Source organism: Meriones unguiculatus, chromosome 3 (genome assembly GCF_030254825.1).
Source record: "Meriones unguiculatus strain TT.TT164.6M chromosome 3, Bangor_MerUng_6.1, whole genome shotgun sequence".
NCBI classification, from domain to species: Eukaryota; Metazoa; Chordata; class Mammalia; order Rodentia; family Muridae; genus Meriones; species Meriones unguiculatus.
This window is the reverse complement of record NC_083351.1, coordinates 97,269,675-97,285,784: the sequence shown is the minus strand read 5'-3', so window position 1 is coordinate 97,285,784 and position 16,110 is coordinate 97,269,675. Positions and strand designations below refer to the sequence as shown.

The 16,110-nt window shown below is 40.1% G+C and overlaps 1 protein-coding gene and 1 long non-coding RNA gene across 3 annotated transcripts in view; one reads left to right on the top strand and one right to left on the bottom strand.

Annotated features, from left to right (window-relative positions):
* Positions 1–1,253: 1,253 nt before the first annotated feature.
* Positions 1,254–14,475, top strand: LOC132653110 (zinc finger protein 728-like). Its single transcript, XM_060380372.1, has 4 exons — positions 1,254–1,378; positions 7,895–8,021; positions 8,511–8,606; positions 9,596–14,475. Exons 2-4 carry the CDS (start codon positions 7,898–7,900, stop codon positions 11,464–11,466), a joined length of 2,091 nt encoding a protein of 696 aa, XP_060236355.1. The 5' UTR covers positions 1,254–1,378; positions 7,895–7,897; the 3' UTR covers positions 11,467–14,475.
* LOC132653114 (uncharacterized) overlaps positions 3,374–16,110 on the bottom strand; it is a 37,909-nt gene continuing 25,172 nt past the window's right edge. For both annotated transcript variants that reach the window (XR_009590824.1, XR_009590822.1), the window contains exon 4: positions 3,374–4,027. This is a non-coding gene — a long non-coding RNA (uncharacterized LOC132653114). The remainder of the gene's footprint in view (positions 4,028–16,110) is intronic.

The following is a 16,110-nucleotide window of genomic DNA, read 5'->3' as shown; positions in this document are numbered from 1 at the left end:
TCAACACTTCTCATATGAATGAGCACCTTCTTAGCTTTCCATATGACAGACACAGACATTCATGCACACACATACACACATATTGGAAGCCTAGCCATGCTCAGAAATGCTAAGTCCTTAAGGTTGCTGACAATGCCCTACACTGCTGCTTTCAGAAGAGACCAGTCATGACCTCATTCAAAACAGACTTGCCCATCAAAGTCCAGGTTGCTATATTTCTTGTTGACTCTAGTTTGTCTCAGTTAAGGAAGCTGTTCTCTGTCACTGTTAACACATTGCTTGCAACAGAAGAATTGAATAGGAACTTCTCACATTCTCCCCTCAGAAACAGCTTCCTTGTAAATTAGTATACATCATGAAAGCATGAAATCTTCCTTGTGGTGGGGTTTGTGTCTTTGTCTCAAACATGAGCTGCACAGGAATGAACATTCCTAAGAAGAGATGGGCATTTTCAGCACTCCGTAATTAAATGTAGCTTCGTTACTACAATGAGCTCATTTTTCAGTCCATAAAACATATTTCTGATACCTTTGTATTCAAGGAGGAATCTCAGTGTTCTGCTTAGAAGTGAAGGAAGTTCAAGGCAGATATCGCTGATGTTCAAATAGGGTCAAATATGAACACTGATAAGGTAAGAGGACAAACAGGAAATTCAATAAGGAACATGAAACCTAAAGCAGTTGGAAATATCCTGTAATGCACAATGCACCAAGAATCAGTACACACATCAATGTGATCCCAGGATCGGTGCCCTTCTTGGGAGAGTTGCAGAGGAGGAAAGCATGTCATCAGACAACACCTGGTAGTGACGAGCCTTGATTTCTGATTCTTCTGTCTTAAGCTGCTGACACACTGGATATAGGCCAGGTCACCAAGGTTGGCTTCAATAAGCATCGTAAAGAGATAATCCTCAGGCCTACATTAGGAAGCTTCCTGCTTCCTTATTTTTAAGTAACGCAGATGAATCTGAATTTTTCCTGCTGTAAGTAGATCGGAACTTTAAAATCACAACGTTTTGCAGAAATAACTAGCAAACGTGATAAACATTACTGGGAAAGCTCGACCGCCGGCCCCTATGCTGCAACCACAGAACTTTAAAATAGGCTGAATTTCCTGTGGCAGACTGCGCGGAACCCTGTTTCCTTCCAACCTCAATTTCACACAGCTGGGCGGGAACCGTAGTACTGTACAAATCCTCTTCCTGGATTCCTGGAAGTCCTTCGCACTGACCTGTGGGAAATGTAGTCCTGAGCATGTGACGTCACACAAAGGGACTGTGGGTATCAAGCTTCCGCATTCCTTATTCAAACTTCGCTTCTCGCTCAAGTTAGGAGCGTGTCCTGCTGCTCAGTGCTGGGCGTGGATTTCTGACGTAGAGGTTGGTGCAGGGAGCTGGGGCGTCCTGCAGATCTGAGCATTGCACGGTGGCGGGTCCGGCGCGGAGGGAGCTGACTTGGACTGGTTGGGAGACCGGGAAGCTGACGTGGAGGTGTTGTGCTGACCTAGGCTGGGCCACTGCCCCCGGGTGCAAGTTTGACTAGGGAGAAGGTTGGAAACAACAGGATTTCAAGGGCAGGCTGAGTCTGCTGACTGCCTGTGCCTAAGGAGCCGAAGAAAGCTCACTCATCTTTCCTGGGTAAACCAGTTCTCCCTAGCTGACCCAGACTCACATGGTCAGAAGGCTCAGGACTCCTAGAACACATGGACATCTAGCCTCCTGAACTTCCTGTCCTGCTTAGTACTCCTGGTTAGAGCTCAAAGAGGTTCCTGAAGTTCCTAGTTTGCAGGGACAGAGTCCTTTGAGGGCAATTGTTGGTTGGGTTGTTAGTTCCTTTTCCTTGGGAATAAATTGTTAGGTTCATGGATACCTGGCATTGGACAGGAATCTCTATGTCCCTGAGCCTTAAATCATCAGCATCTGTTGGTATATAACCACAGAATAATCTTGTAAGAGGTATGAGCCTGTCCTTGCACAATCCACATAATTACAGATTTTACAGCTCAGAGTAAAGATTACTGAACAGTAATGCCTCATCATTTCTGGGACCGTGTAGTGCCTGAAGTTTGGACTCTTTTTTTTTTTTTTTTCCAAATGTGAGATGTGACTTTGATGACTGAAACGGAACTTATGATCTCTGGGAGGGGCCGGAATGTTTGAATAGGAATTTCTAGTGAAGTAAATCGCCATAGTACACTGTTTATAGCCACAGAATAATCTTGGAATTGGTATGAACCAATCCTTGCACAATCCACATATAAATAGACTTTAACCGAGTAAAAATCACTAGACGGTAATACCTCATCAATTCTGAGGCTGTGTAGTGTCTGAAGTTTGTGAGAGACGGCTAGATGTGACAACAGAAATGGAGCTCCTGATCTCTGGGAGGGGCTGGTGTGTCTGAAAGGGAAGGGAGAAATGGCCCTGCTGGTGGCTCAGTATATTTTACTTTTGTACATGCTTTTATCTGTTCACATTATCAGCTGTTTCTCAACTCCCTTAAATGTACTCTGTTACTGAATGTGGCATCCAGGTTCACTGATGCGCCCTGAATAGTTCTAGAAGATTTGCCCAAATTTTTGTGCTGTATTACAGAGAATATAAAATGAATTTGGAAAGTTGAGGCACACTCATTGTTTTATGATTTGCACATAGTAGGTTCCTGAAGATGCAAAACCCACAGTTCTCATCTTAACAGTTTAAGAGATAGTTTAGTCTAGAGCCATTTGAGTGGCCATGAACTGGGAATACAGATTTAGGTTACCACAAATTCCATGCTCCAACATGAAAGCAGTTTCATGGTGTTACAGAACAAAGAATATCCTTAATCAAGGGAAGTTTGTGGGTGCCACAGAGAGGCAGGTCCTATGTCATGGGGAGTTATTCTATTTTCCTAAGGTACTATCTGATGACATTCTTAGCTTTTGGACTGGTAGGAGCTCATGTTCTACCTCATTAGTGGATTCTAGGAGGTTTTTTTTATTTGTCACATGTTTTTTATCCACTCCAAGGTAAGGCAACTACCCCAAACCTGAAATTTTCCAGTCTCTGCACAGCCATGAACGTACACATGGGCCATCAGTCTCTGCAGACAGCCTCCTCCCTAGAGTTCTTCATTTACCGCCAGGCACAGGGTTTTCGGGATTTTCCTCCACATCCACTCTCCCTGTCTCAGGTGACCTTGCACATATTGTCACTCTTCAGTCAAACCAAGTGTTTTGAGCTGGAAACTGGCTTATGACATTTCTACTCTTAGGAAGCATGGGCTTCAGACCACCTTGTCCTGTCTACTGGAATTTTCAGTGAGTTTCCAACCACATATAAAATAGTAGACAGTCCCTAGTTAATGTTGCTAATCTGTAGGAAAAATATAACAGTATATGAAGTGGGAAAAGCACATTGCCTTGCACAACAGAACAGCTTCCTTACAGTGTAGGGATGATACAGCAGCATGCTCATATATAACTTACTGGTACCAAATATTTATTTATTTATTCATTTATTTTTCAATTAAACATTCCATGATTGAAAAGAAAATTAAGCCATTCTATGATTAATCTCTCTCATATCTCCATTTTGAGGAGGAGTCAGGAAACGTGGAGATCATAGTGATCCTCTGATTCATAGGCATGCAAGATGAGCCTAAACTACATGAGATGCTGTTTTTAAAAGATTCTCAAAAACAGTCGATTGGGTGTAGTAATTACTTCTGGTTCCTCCTACTTCTGAGCACCAGCGACCTGACAGGAATCCATCCAACTGACATCTTACTATCAAAACTTACACATGTGCTTAGAGAAGTTCTAATGACTGTGTTTGAAATCTAATCTCCAGGTTTTCACTAGCATCCTTTTGTTAATGACATCATGTGTTGATTAGGAATTTGTTTGGAAAGATTTTCTTTTGCTTGCTTGACTCTTCCTCTGTATTTGGAGAGAATGTTAGTTATCTTCGCATACTTTTCTCTGTTGTTTTCTGTCATGATCTCATGGTGCTTTCTTCAGATTTTTCCATAAGAAAATTCAGACTCTACAAATAGAAAATGACAGCCACATCTACCACTGTCCTTCACATGTGATATCACAGCCCTCCAGCCAGGAAACTGTTAAAGTGATATTCCATCCTCTTGCTCAGGAAGGTCCAGTCTCCTATGGTGTGCAGTTCCACCCTTTCCTTGAAGGCTCATTTTATTTTGTCCTAATGTTAGTGTGAGCAATGATATGAATCAAGGACTTACTGGTTTTAACAGACTTAAAGTCAGGTTTGACAAGTCATTCTAGGAAAACTCTGAAGGAACCTTTTGACAGGTTGTTATTCAGTTTCTGGTGATGGCTGTGTACATGTCAGAGGCCACGCATAAAAGGATACAAACTGTTATTTGGACAGATTTGATAGACATCAAAAGGATAAAGGAATAAACCTGAGAAGCACACAGTGGTATGATTTCTGCTTTTGTGTTAAAATATTTCAGTCAGTGAGTGCAAAGACACTCTTCAAATCCATATTTATGTTCTTCCACCTCCCTAATTATTGTTTCTCAGTTATTTCCCATTTCCCTGTGAGATCATAGGTACCCTCCATTATGTCTCTACTATTCCCAAACAGCTTCACTGTCAGTGTCTTTGTGGCCCAACACGACTCAGTACAGGGTGCTGGTTCAAATGTTGGGAGTCTGCTCCCTATGTGTTATTTTAGGCACATCTTTGCATAAGCACAATTAGGTGAAAATTCTTCTGGGGGTAGTTAATTCAGCCCTCTATGCACAACAAAGCCTACATAAATCTCCTTGAGGAACAAGTCCTGATAATGTATTTTCTGCTGGTTTGTCTTATTGTGAGTTTTTCTTTTTGTTCTTTATTTGGATTTTTACGTTTCCTAGTTCTGTCTTAAGCTTGAGTCAGTATCTCTCTTTATTGAATTCCAGTTTCAAATCCTGGATTGCCTTTGTGATTTTTCATCATTCTTTTTGGCTCGATGGGTATCACTCAAGCACTTATTCTCCTTAAGTGCATTATTGTTAATGCCATTGAGATGTTTTCTCATGCCTTTTCTAAACTTTTCATGGTTTTATGAAGTTCATTATTATACTCTTACAATCCGTCTCTTGGTATTCATCAAAGTAATATTATTGGCAAATATTTCTATAGACTGTGTAGGATATTGAGGGGAGATGCCAGTGTGACCTTTTGTGAGGGGGAGTTGTTTGTTTGCTTGCTTTTTGAGACAGGGTTTCTCCGTGTGCAGCTCTAGCTGTCCTGGTATCACTCTGTAGACCAGGCCTTAAACTCACAGAGATCTGCTATTCTTTTCAGTTATAAAACAACTCTGTATTCTTTTAACATAATACTTTACTTTTTATATTCTCCTTTTCTGTGATTTTGAGGTCATCTTAATGAGGTCAGAAATGAAGTTCTTTAATTTGCATAAATTTTAACTAAACCGTAAATATAAAACAATCAAAGAACTGTAGTACACATGTTTTATTTGGGATAGTATTCCACTACATTAAAGGATGAAATGTGATCATTTGTGACAATATGGATGATGTAAGATTTGTGAGCACAGAGTAAAGAAATCAAAGGCAGGAAAGAGGCTGACAGCAAGAAATGAGACTGTTTATTAATCCTCACAGAAAGGGACACCAACACTCCTAAAAGTGTGGGATTGGGAGTTTGTGTGAGGTAAGCAAACTGTCTGGGACAAGTAAATTCTGTTTTTACAGCAAGACTGTCACATGAGACAGGACCATTATTGTTTCAGGCATAAAAAGGCAAGTCCCATGTGATGCGTGACCATGCTTCTTGCTCTATCAGACTAACTTACTTGTACCGCAAACACTTCTAAGCTGAGATCACTGGAGCTGATCCACTGTGCCTGGTGGTAAAGCAGGACTGATAGGAGATTACAGGTGACTCTGCCAGCAGCCCTCTCACCCTTTCAAGAGTCTAGTGTCTGATGGGTCAACCTGTCTCAGCTTTGACAAACAGTTTGATGAAGGAGAGACTTCAGGAGAGAAAAGTGGAGTTCATGATGCAACAGTTTCCTCATTCCCAAGCCCCTTATTCTACTCCTAGAAAGGGTTGTGTCCCCTCCCCATTAGACTCCTTCATTACTCATGGGAGTGAGTCTGTCTTTCAGTGTGTGAGATAATAAACACAGTCCTGTCTGTTGACTCCTCTATCTCTTTTCTGTGCTTGGGCCCTTTATGCTGCCTCAGAAATCTATCGACAGTCAGACGTTGAAACTAAAGGATTTTAAATCACCTGAGAGCTGTAATTTTTATCCCATTGGCTAGTAATATCAGGAAGAAGAAACCTGGAGAAACAATGATCAATGAGTGTTGGGGTTTTGGTTGTTTTTTATTCAAATAAGATGAAGGAATCTTAGGGTACAGATGCTAACCTGATCTCACAGGGATAAAGTTCTAAGTGGCTAGGTGTGGAATGGTTAGACCAGAGATGAGAAATAAGGAAAAATACATAAAGAAGACAATACCTGGGACCAGAAGGTTGTAGCACTGGATCCTGTGTAAGACTGGCCTGGCCAATTCCACCACTGGACAGGGACAAAGAACTAAAGTTCCCATTGTCCTTTCCTGGGTGCCCCTGAGACAGTCTTAGGTTAGTATAGGTCCCTGCGATGGTTTACCTTATTGCTAATTTTTTAAATTATAACTTTGTTAATACACTTGATTCCATTTGCCTACAAACTCATTTATTGTTCTACCCATTGGCTGTTCAAACTCCTGTTCCTTGGTACATTGTTATTTGCATCACTCCCGTCATGCTCAGGAAGGCAGACTTAGCCCAGAGCTGCTGCTTCAGATCTGCATCTTTATTTGTCATTTGTGATTGTGCATATTGGGTTGAGAAGTACCTTCTCCAACACCATGGCTCCCTACTGTGAAAAATATACATAATGTGTGTTGTATTATAATACAAGCATGGGACGCTAAAGTATATTTTTTTCAAAATATCACTATTAATTTTTTTTGTTGTGCTGGCTAAATTCATGTGAATGTCAAAACAACTATGGTTATGGGAGTGTAGGGAATTTCGGTTTAGGAAATGCCTTTATAAGATTGGGCTGTCACAGCCTATGGAGCATTTTCTTACTTAGTGATTGACAGAACATGGCACAGCCTGATAGGGAGGTGCTACCCCTGGGCTGGTGGCCCTGGGTTCTATGAAGAGGCAGGCTCAGCAGGCCTCGTATAACAAGTCTGTAAGCAGAACACACACACACACATGCCCCCTCACCCACCCACCCCCCACCCCGCGTTCGTGACCTCTGCATCGGTTCCTGCCTCCAGGTTCCTATTTGAGACCCTGTCCTGACTTCCTTCAGTGATGAACAGTGCTATGGAAGCCCAATAAAGCCTCTCATCCCCAGTCAGTTTTTGGTCATGGAGCTTCATGACAAGAATACAAGCCCCAACTAAGGCATATATGTGATTGTAATTTAGTAGCATACATGTCTGATCCTCTAAGTGTGAGAGCTGCCATATGGCTCACTTAGTTGTAAGCGGATTATGGCTTCTTGGAATCAACCCCAGGTCCTTTGGAAGAGTAGCCAGTGTTCTTAACTGTTGACCCCCTCTCCATTCCCAATATACTGTTTGTAGATGCACTCTCTCTCCATTTTATGGTTCTTAAAAGAACAATATCCATAGGAATTTCTAGGATCTTCCATCAGTTTTCCTTAAAGATGAGTACTCTGTAACATTCCAGCACCACATCAGAAATATATTAGCAATATTACCTATATCAGGAGCATTTTCAGCTCTCCTCTCATTCTGGGTGACCTTTAGATTGGTATGCAGAAGCACATGACACCTCTTGGTGTGTATGTAATTAGCATAATGTGTGGTAGTCACTCTTTTTTTCTTTATTTCAGGATATGCTGTCTTTCAGTGATGTGGCCATTTATTTCTCTGCAGAGGAGTGGGCATGCCTGGGCCCTGCTCAGTGGAATTTGTACAGGGATGTGATGTTGGAGAATTACAGCAACCTTGTGTTCCTGGGTGAGGATCATTTTCATGATGAAGTCTTAATTAAATGTCAGCATGAAATTTGCATTTGCTCCCTTCGTACAATAATATCTCATGGGAGCTTGTGCTTCCAACAATGAGCTTTATAGGGCTACCTTTAAAGGAGTACCTTTAAGGAAAATTAAAATTAATCATATACCTTAAAACTATTCTTGTGTTCATAACCCCACTCCCTTTTTAAATGTATGCTTTATATTAGAAAGTCAGTGACATGATCAGTAGTGATATACCTGAAAGAGACTTTCTAACATACTTCAGTTTTACAAGTTTTCCTTGTAACTAAAAAATGTGAAGCTCGGGACCCGAAAAATCCTAAATCCCTCCTATCAAGAAAACATAAAAAACTAATCCTCTACACTGTTTTATTGTGTCTTCTCCTTCCTAATACACACAGTCCGAGAAACAACATTTTATTACCCAGGACAACACACTAACAACGTTATTTCCTTTTCTCACAAACAGGTCTTGCTTCCTCTAAGCCATCCCTGGTCACATTTCTGGAGCAAAGACAAGAGCCTTCAGATGTGACTAGACAAGCAGCTGCCACCCTGCCGCCAGGTATGCTGGAATGAGGGGTCAGAGGACAGAGTGGGAGATTCAAAGATACAGCATGAAGCTATGGAGACACAATGTTCGGAGGGAAATCATCGTTTAAAAAATTTCATTTTCTGTCTTTTGCTGTCATTGGAGGACGTTTATGTGATATTCAGGATGGCGTTGAGTCTCATAAGCTTTGTTTTCTCCTATCATGAGGTTAACTTATGTTTACCATGACATCCAAAGCTCTTTTCTTTCTCTTTTTTTAATTTATTTTATGTGCATTTGTATTTTGACTGCATATTATGTCTGTGTGAGTGTGTTAGATCTTGAAGTTACAGACAGGTGTAAGCTGCCATGTAGACACTAGAAATTGAACCTGGGTCCTCTGGAAGAGCATTCAGAGCTCCTAACTATTGAGCCATCTCTTCCGCCCCTGCTCTGTTGTTTCTAAGTGATTTTTAGTTTGGCTATTTATTTTCTTCATAAGTTATGCATAAAACTTATTGTCTTGAATCCTTGAAATGTATCATTTAATGTTATTATGGACCATCTTCTTCACATGCAGCCATATTTTTATAACTTCCAAAATGAAAACTCTATATTTTGGATATATACAAATTGTATATGGAGATGTTTTCTAAGTTACACTACTTTTAATTTTTTTTTTCATTTAGTCATAAAAGTTTAAAAGGCTAATTTGCATTTGTATAATGCTATTATGGGTCTTCTTTTCTGATATTATGCCTTATATGTTTGACTTTGATTAATATTTCATAATTTCTGTGTTCTCTGTTGTCATGGTTTTCTTGCTTCAGTGATAGATTACATGATTTTCACCAATTGTATGTTTTAAATTAGATTTCATTGAATATCGGTATAGAAATTTGAGTATAGCTTATCATTCATATAGAAACTTGCAAGTATGAGTAAATGTTTTTAAAAATTAGCATTGTAAATATAAAGAATTTTGCTCAGTTTTTACTCATTTCTCAACCTTTCCTCATCAGGAAAAAAATGCTATATATCCAAAGAATGTGGCAAAGCCTTTGATTGCAAAGAAAATGTTAATAACCACCAGAGAATTCATTTAAGAGTGAAGCCCTGCAAGCTTGAAGACCCTGACAAGTCCATTCATTGTCCATCAGTACTCTCTGAACACAAGAGAATTCATACAGGAGAGAAACCCTACAAATATCAAGTATGTGGCAAGGCCTTCCATTTTTCAACATTACATTCTGTACACAAGAGTCTTCATACAGGAGAGAAACCCTACAGATGTGAAGTATGTGGCAGAGCCTTCTCTTTGCCATCATTACTTTCAGGACACAAGAGACTTCATACAGGACAGAAATACTACAAGTGTGAAGTATGTGGCAAAGTCTTCCATTTACCATCATTACTTTCAGAACACAACAGAATTCATACAGGAGAGAAACCGTACAAGTGTGAAGTGTGTGGCAAGGCCTTCCGTATTTCATCATTACTTTCTAAACACAATAAAATTCATATAGGAGAGAAACGCTACAAGTGTGAAGTATGTGGCAAGGCCTTCCATTATCCATCAGTACTTTCTAACCACAAGAGAATTCATACAGGAGAGAAACCCTACAAGTGTCAAGTATGTGGAACGACCTTCCATTATCCATCAGTCCTTTATAAGCATATGAAAATCCATACGGGAGAGAAGCCCTACAAATGTGAAATATGTGGCAAGGCTTTCCGTACTTCATCATTTCTTTCAGGACACAAGAGAATTCACACAGGAGAGAAACCATACAAATGTGAAGTATGTGACAAAGCCTTCCGTTTACCATCATTACGTTCAGAACACATCAGAATTCATACAGGAGAGAAACCCTACAAGTGTGAGGTATGTGGCAAGGCCTTCCGTATTTCATCATTACTTTCTAAACACAATAGAATTCATACAGGAGAGAAACCCTACCAGTGTGAAGTTTGTGGCAAGGCCTTCCGTATTTCATCATTACTTTCTAACCACAAGAGTCTTCATACAGGAGAGAAACCCTACAAGTGTGAAGTATGTGGCAAGGCCTTCCATTATCCATCATTAGTTTCTAAACACAAGAGAATTCATACAGGAGAGAAACCCTACAAATGTGAAGTATGTGACAAGGCCTTTCATTGTCCATCACTGCTTTCTAAACACAAGAGAATACATACAGGTGGAAAACCCTACAAATGTGAACTTTGTGGCAAGGTGTACAAAAGTCCTTCAGAACTTTCTATACACAAGCGACATCATACAGGAGAAAATCCCTACAAATGTGAAGTTTGTGGCAAAGTGTACAATCGTCCATCAAAACTTTCTATACACAAGAGACTTCATACAGGAGAGAAACCCTACAAATGTGAAGTATGTGGCAGAGCCTTCCATTTACCATCATTACTTTCAGAACACAACAGAATTCATACAGGAGAGAAACCATTCAAGTGTGAAGTGTGTGGCAAGGCCTTCCGTATTTCATCATTTCTTTCTAAACACAGTAGAATTCATACAGGAGAGAAACCCTACCAGTGTGAAGTTTGTGGCAAGGCCTTCCATATTTCCTCATTACTTTCTAATCACAAGAGTCTTCATACAGGAGAGAAACCCTACAAGTGTGAAGTATGTGACAAGGCATTTCATCGTCCATCCTTAGTTTCTAAACACATGAGACTTCATACAGCAGAAAATCCCTACAAATGTGAAGTTTGTGGTAAGACATACAATCGTCCTTCAAAACTTTCTATACACAAGAGACTTCATACAGGAGAGAAACCCTACAAATGTCAAGTTTGCGACAAGGCCTTTCATTGTCCATCATTACTTTCTAAACACAAAAGAATGCATACAGGAGGAAAACATGTACAGAAGTAAAGTATCATCCAAGCCTTCCATTTTCCATCAGTACTTTCTAAACACAAGAAAATTTATACAGAAGAGAAATACTACAAGTGTGAAGTATGTGGCAAGTGTTTAGACCTTCCCAGATTCTTTTTACACATTTGATAGCTCATGCTGGAGAGAAACTCTACAGATGGGAGGAATGTGGAAAAGCTTTCTCTCCAGTCAATCCTCTGTCAGCCTAAATTAACTCACTGTTGGCATGATCACTGTGCACTGTGAACAGTTTACCCTTGTTTATTTAAATGCTGATTTCTTTACCCCACTATCTCGTTTCAAGCCAAATATGGCATTGTAATTTTTGTTCTAAGTTTCCCTTGTCTCAAGTTTGTGTAAACATGCCTATCTTTTCTTCTCTGTTTTGCTAATAAAATGCCAATCAGCCAACGTCCAGCAATACAGGGAATCGGTGGGACATCTGGTTCTGAGGAAGGGTGGAGAAAGAGAAAGAGGTAGGAAAATAAGCCACAGCAGAGGACCAAACTCCATCAGGAGGATTTAACCAGAACTAAGAAATGATTTAAAAAGTAACTGTAATGGGAAATTTGGCTCTGTGGAAGCTAGACTAGATTGAATATTTAGGACAGAGTAATTATTGCTCAGTATTGAGCTCTGGGCTAATTAAATAAATCATAGTATCCATATGTCATTACTTGGGTAAATTACCTGGCTAAAGATAAACTGCCACTGCATTAAATCTATGATTTGTATCATAGTACTAATTCCTCTACATACGGAATCCAACATGGGACATGTATTCATACCCTAAAAATTCATTATTAGACATTAGGAACATTCCGGAAGAAAAGTGCAAACTAGCACGCTCTGAGACCTAAGGTAGTTTACTAAGGGGAGGAGGAAAAAGTGCAACTGCTTCAGCCGAGGCTTAATCCAACTCTGGGGTTTGAAAGGATGGCCACCCTCCAGAGCTTCATTACTTAGAGAAATTAGGCAGCTCTGAGAGCACAAGTAAGGTAAGCAGGGCACAGCCACAGAACCAGGCAGATTACTCCTGCCTGGAAAGCAAGCAGGCCTGCATGCCTCAGAGGGAGGACTTAGTGCTGGTCAGAGGAGTCTCCTGCTGTGACACAGCTGTGCTTACTTAGCAACTGCAACTCCAAAGGTCAGTTGCTCTCAGTTAATAAAACATACCTCCCATGGTACAATTAGTGGATTCAACCATAGGCAGAGGTCCAGAAGACAACTGGAGAGATCAGCTGAGCAAGGAATGCGATAAAGTGCAAGTATCCCTGGGATTTATGCCTGGAGAAACCAGATTAATTTAGAGGATTAAAAAGAGATTAAAACTGCTCAGGATTATGCTGTAAATCTTGATAGACAAATAATATATGCGAGTCATAATTATGTGATAGCTGGGTTAAGAGAGAAACTGAGAAACACAATTTTATAAAAATAACCTTAACATAAGATGTAACATTGAGGAAGTCATTGGTTTGAACCATTGTGACATCATGCTTGAGACAAGCAATTTGGGGGATGTTCAGTGTCATAAAAGTCCCTGTGTGGAAAGTGACAGATAAGTTGCATTATAAGCCAAACCTGTTAGAAATGTCTGAAGCCATAGGCTGTCCACTGAGGAAGGAGCTGACCTATGGGAGAGGCTATCTGTTCTTCAGCATCAGAGATGGAGGGTTGGTGTGGGCTAGATCCTTTGGAGTCCAGATGATTCCATTATGAATATCAGATGCCATGTATAGGACTTGGGTTTGCCCTTCTGGGCTTTTGTCTTTAAAACATTTTCTTAGATGTCTGTTACTCTCCGCTGAAATAGGAAAGTTCCCACTGTTCCACTGCATATTAAATAGAGTAGTCTTTTTGTGTCTCTGAGATAAGCAACTGTTTGTTTAAATTTTACAGTCAAGAGACTAAACATTGGAATTGTGCTGGCACTATTAAACATCATGAGGACATTTAGAGATGGACTAAATGCCTGTCCTAGAGATGAGAGTGAAATTTTATGGGCATGGAGTAAAAAGTTATGATGTAAATTGATATATTTAAGTGTCGAGTTGACAGGATGAAGCTGTGGTTTAACTTAATAATGTTAATTATATTGAATTTAGAGTCCCCATAGAAACAGCCCGCTGAGCATGTAAACCCATTAGTTCCTTGATTGTTCTGTGGCTGGAGAGATGGTTCAATGGTGAACAGCACTGACTGTTCTTCCAGAGGTCCTGAGTTCAATTCCTAGCAACCAGATGGTGGGTCAGAACCATTGATAATGTAATACTGATGCCCTCTTCTGCCATACAGGTATACAAGCACATAGAGCTCTTATATTCATAAATAAATCTTTTTTTTTTAAAGACCTATTTTAGATGCAGACAGTAGCACCCTGTAGATTGGAAACCTAAACTGAATAAAAAGAAAATGAGTGAGCTCCCATAGTCACCTCTCTCTGATCCTTTTATTGGATGCAATATCAAATCGTGATTGTGCCCCAAGCATTTCCTCCCATGATGGACTACAACGTCATAGTGTGTCCTGCCTTTTGTAGCCTCAGATATTATCTGGGTGCATTTTAATATCAACTTGCCACAAATTAGAATCCTCAGCTGAAGAACTCTGATGATTGTTTTGGGAACTGTGGGAGCCCCCCCAATTGTGGGGAGCCCCCTGGTAACAGCCAAGATCAAGTTGTTTTGCCTTAATTGAGCTGCCAATGCTACTACTACTGTCTTTTGTAATGGTGGAACCAGCACTTCCAAGCTTTTATTTTTGACTAGGGAACAGTAACTCTAGAGTAGACTTCAGACGTCCAGTGCCAGATTGGAACTACTGAGGTCCCCTGCCTTTTGGCCTAAGTAACAGTGGGTGTTAGACCCCAAAGTGAGACATCTACTGTGGGACTATTCTGCCAGCTGAGCTCCCAGCAACAAAGACTGACTATCTGTTTTGGAGTGTGTCAGGTGTGATTTAGGTATTGTGGTTTAAAGTGGAATTAATAAATTGTCATAAATATCTGTGTAATACACATACTTGTTTTCACACTATTGGTTGTGTTCCTCTAGAGAACACTGACTGATACACAGATACCTTGCCTGACCAACAAAACTAGTAGCAAATATAGAAGGCTATACAGTATGGTGTTGGTTCATAATCCTCGCATGTGGGGTCTAGAAGCGGGAAGATCAGGAGTGCAGAGTCAGCCTCACCTCAGTTTCAAGAGTGTGAGGCCCACCTGGGATGTGCTGGGTAGAATGAAAATGGCCCCCATAGAGCCATAGAGGGTGGCACTAGTAGAATATGTGGCCTTGTTGGAGTATGTCTTTCTTTGTTGAAGGGAGTGTGTCACTGATGATGGGCTTTGAGGTCTCAGAAGCCCCAAATCAGGACTAGTGTGTCTCAGTTTCTTCCTGCTGCCTGTAAATCCAGATGCAGAACTCTCAGCTCCTCCAACACCATGTCAGCCTGTATGCCACCATGCTCCCCGCCATTATGATAATGGACTAAACCTCTGAACTGTAAGCCAGCCCTAATTAAATGTTTTTTTTATGAGTTGCCATCAGTATGGTGTTTCTCCACAGCAAACATAGAAACCCTAACTAAGATATGGGACATATGAAATGATCTCAAATGGAATAAGGTTATGATTATCAAATTTAATTGTGTACATATCGAATTATTGAAAATTCATTTAATATTTTCTATTGCAAAATTACCAAGTCCAATCTTTATCAAATGTGACTTGTCTTTGGATGATATGTCTTCTATATATGTGAGCATTAACATGAGCATCACTGCAAGTAACAGTCATTGCATGTCTGCTCCATGTATGCTGGACTCTTAATGACCATTGCCTCAGGTAATCTGTTCTTTGAGTGATAGAGAGAAGTGTGAGGCTTATCTTATGTCATTTTTTAGAATCTATACTAGTTTGTCAGATTACTGTAAAACAAAATTGACAAATACACAGTCCCTGATTGCACATTTTCCATTAAAGTGGGCCTGTAGGAGTATACAAAGTATTCATTGCATAGTTCTAACCAACATGTGCCCATCAGAACTGTTAATATTTGCTACAAAAATTTAATTCTCTGTATATTCTTGTGACTAATTTACTATGCAGCTTCTGGTATTCGTGTTGCTAAACAACGAACAAAAATGCTCAGTCATTGTAAGGAAGAATAAAACAAGAAGATATGAGTCCCTCACAGTGATAAAAATTACAATGTGATCTTTCTACCATCTCAGCTCAGAAACATCTTCCTGATGGATCATGGTCAATCATGTGATTTTTTTTCTAAGTTTTTAAAATTTATTTATTATTTATACAGTATTCTGCCTACTTATGTGCCTGAAGGCCAGAAGGCACCAGATCACATAGATGGTTATGAGCCACCTTGTGGTTGCTGGAAATTGAACAGCCAGTGCTCTTAACTTCTGAGCCGTCCCTCCAGCCCCCATCGTGTGGTTTTTTTAAACCTCTCCTTCCATGAAGCGTTATAGAGGGTTGCAATTTGGCTTGCCCAGTTTGGAAATGGACATTACTAAGAAAAGAGAGAAGGCTTCATTGCTACATGTTTCCAGAGTAGCTTCTTTATTCCAGTGAGCTCATTTGAAATTCTGACAAATGTATTTCTGATATCTTTGTAT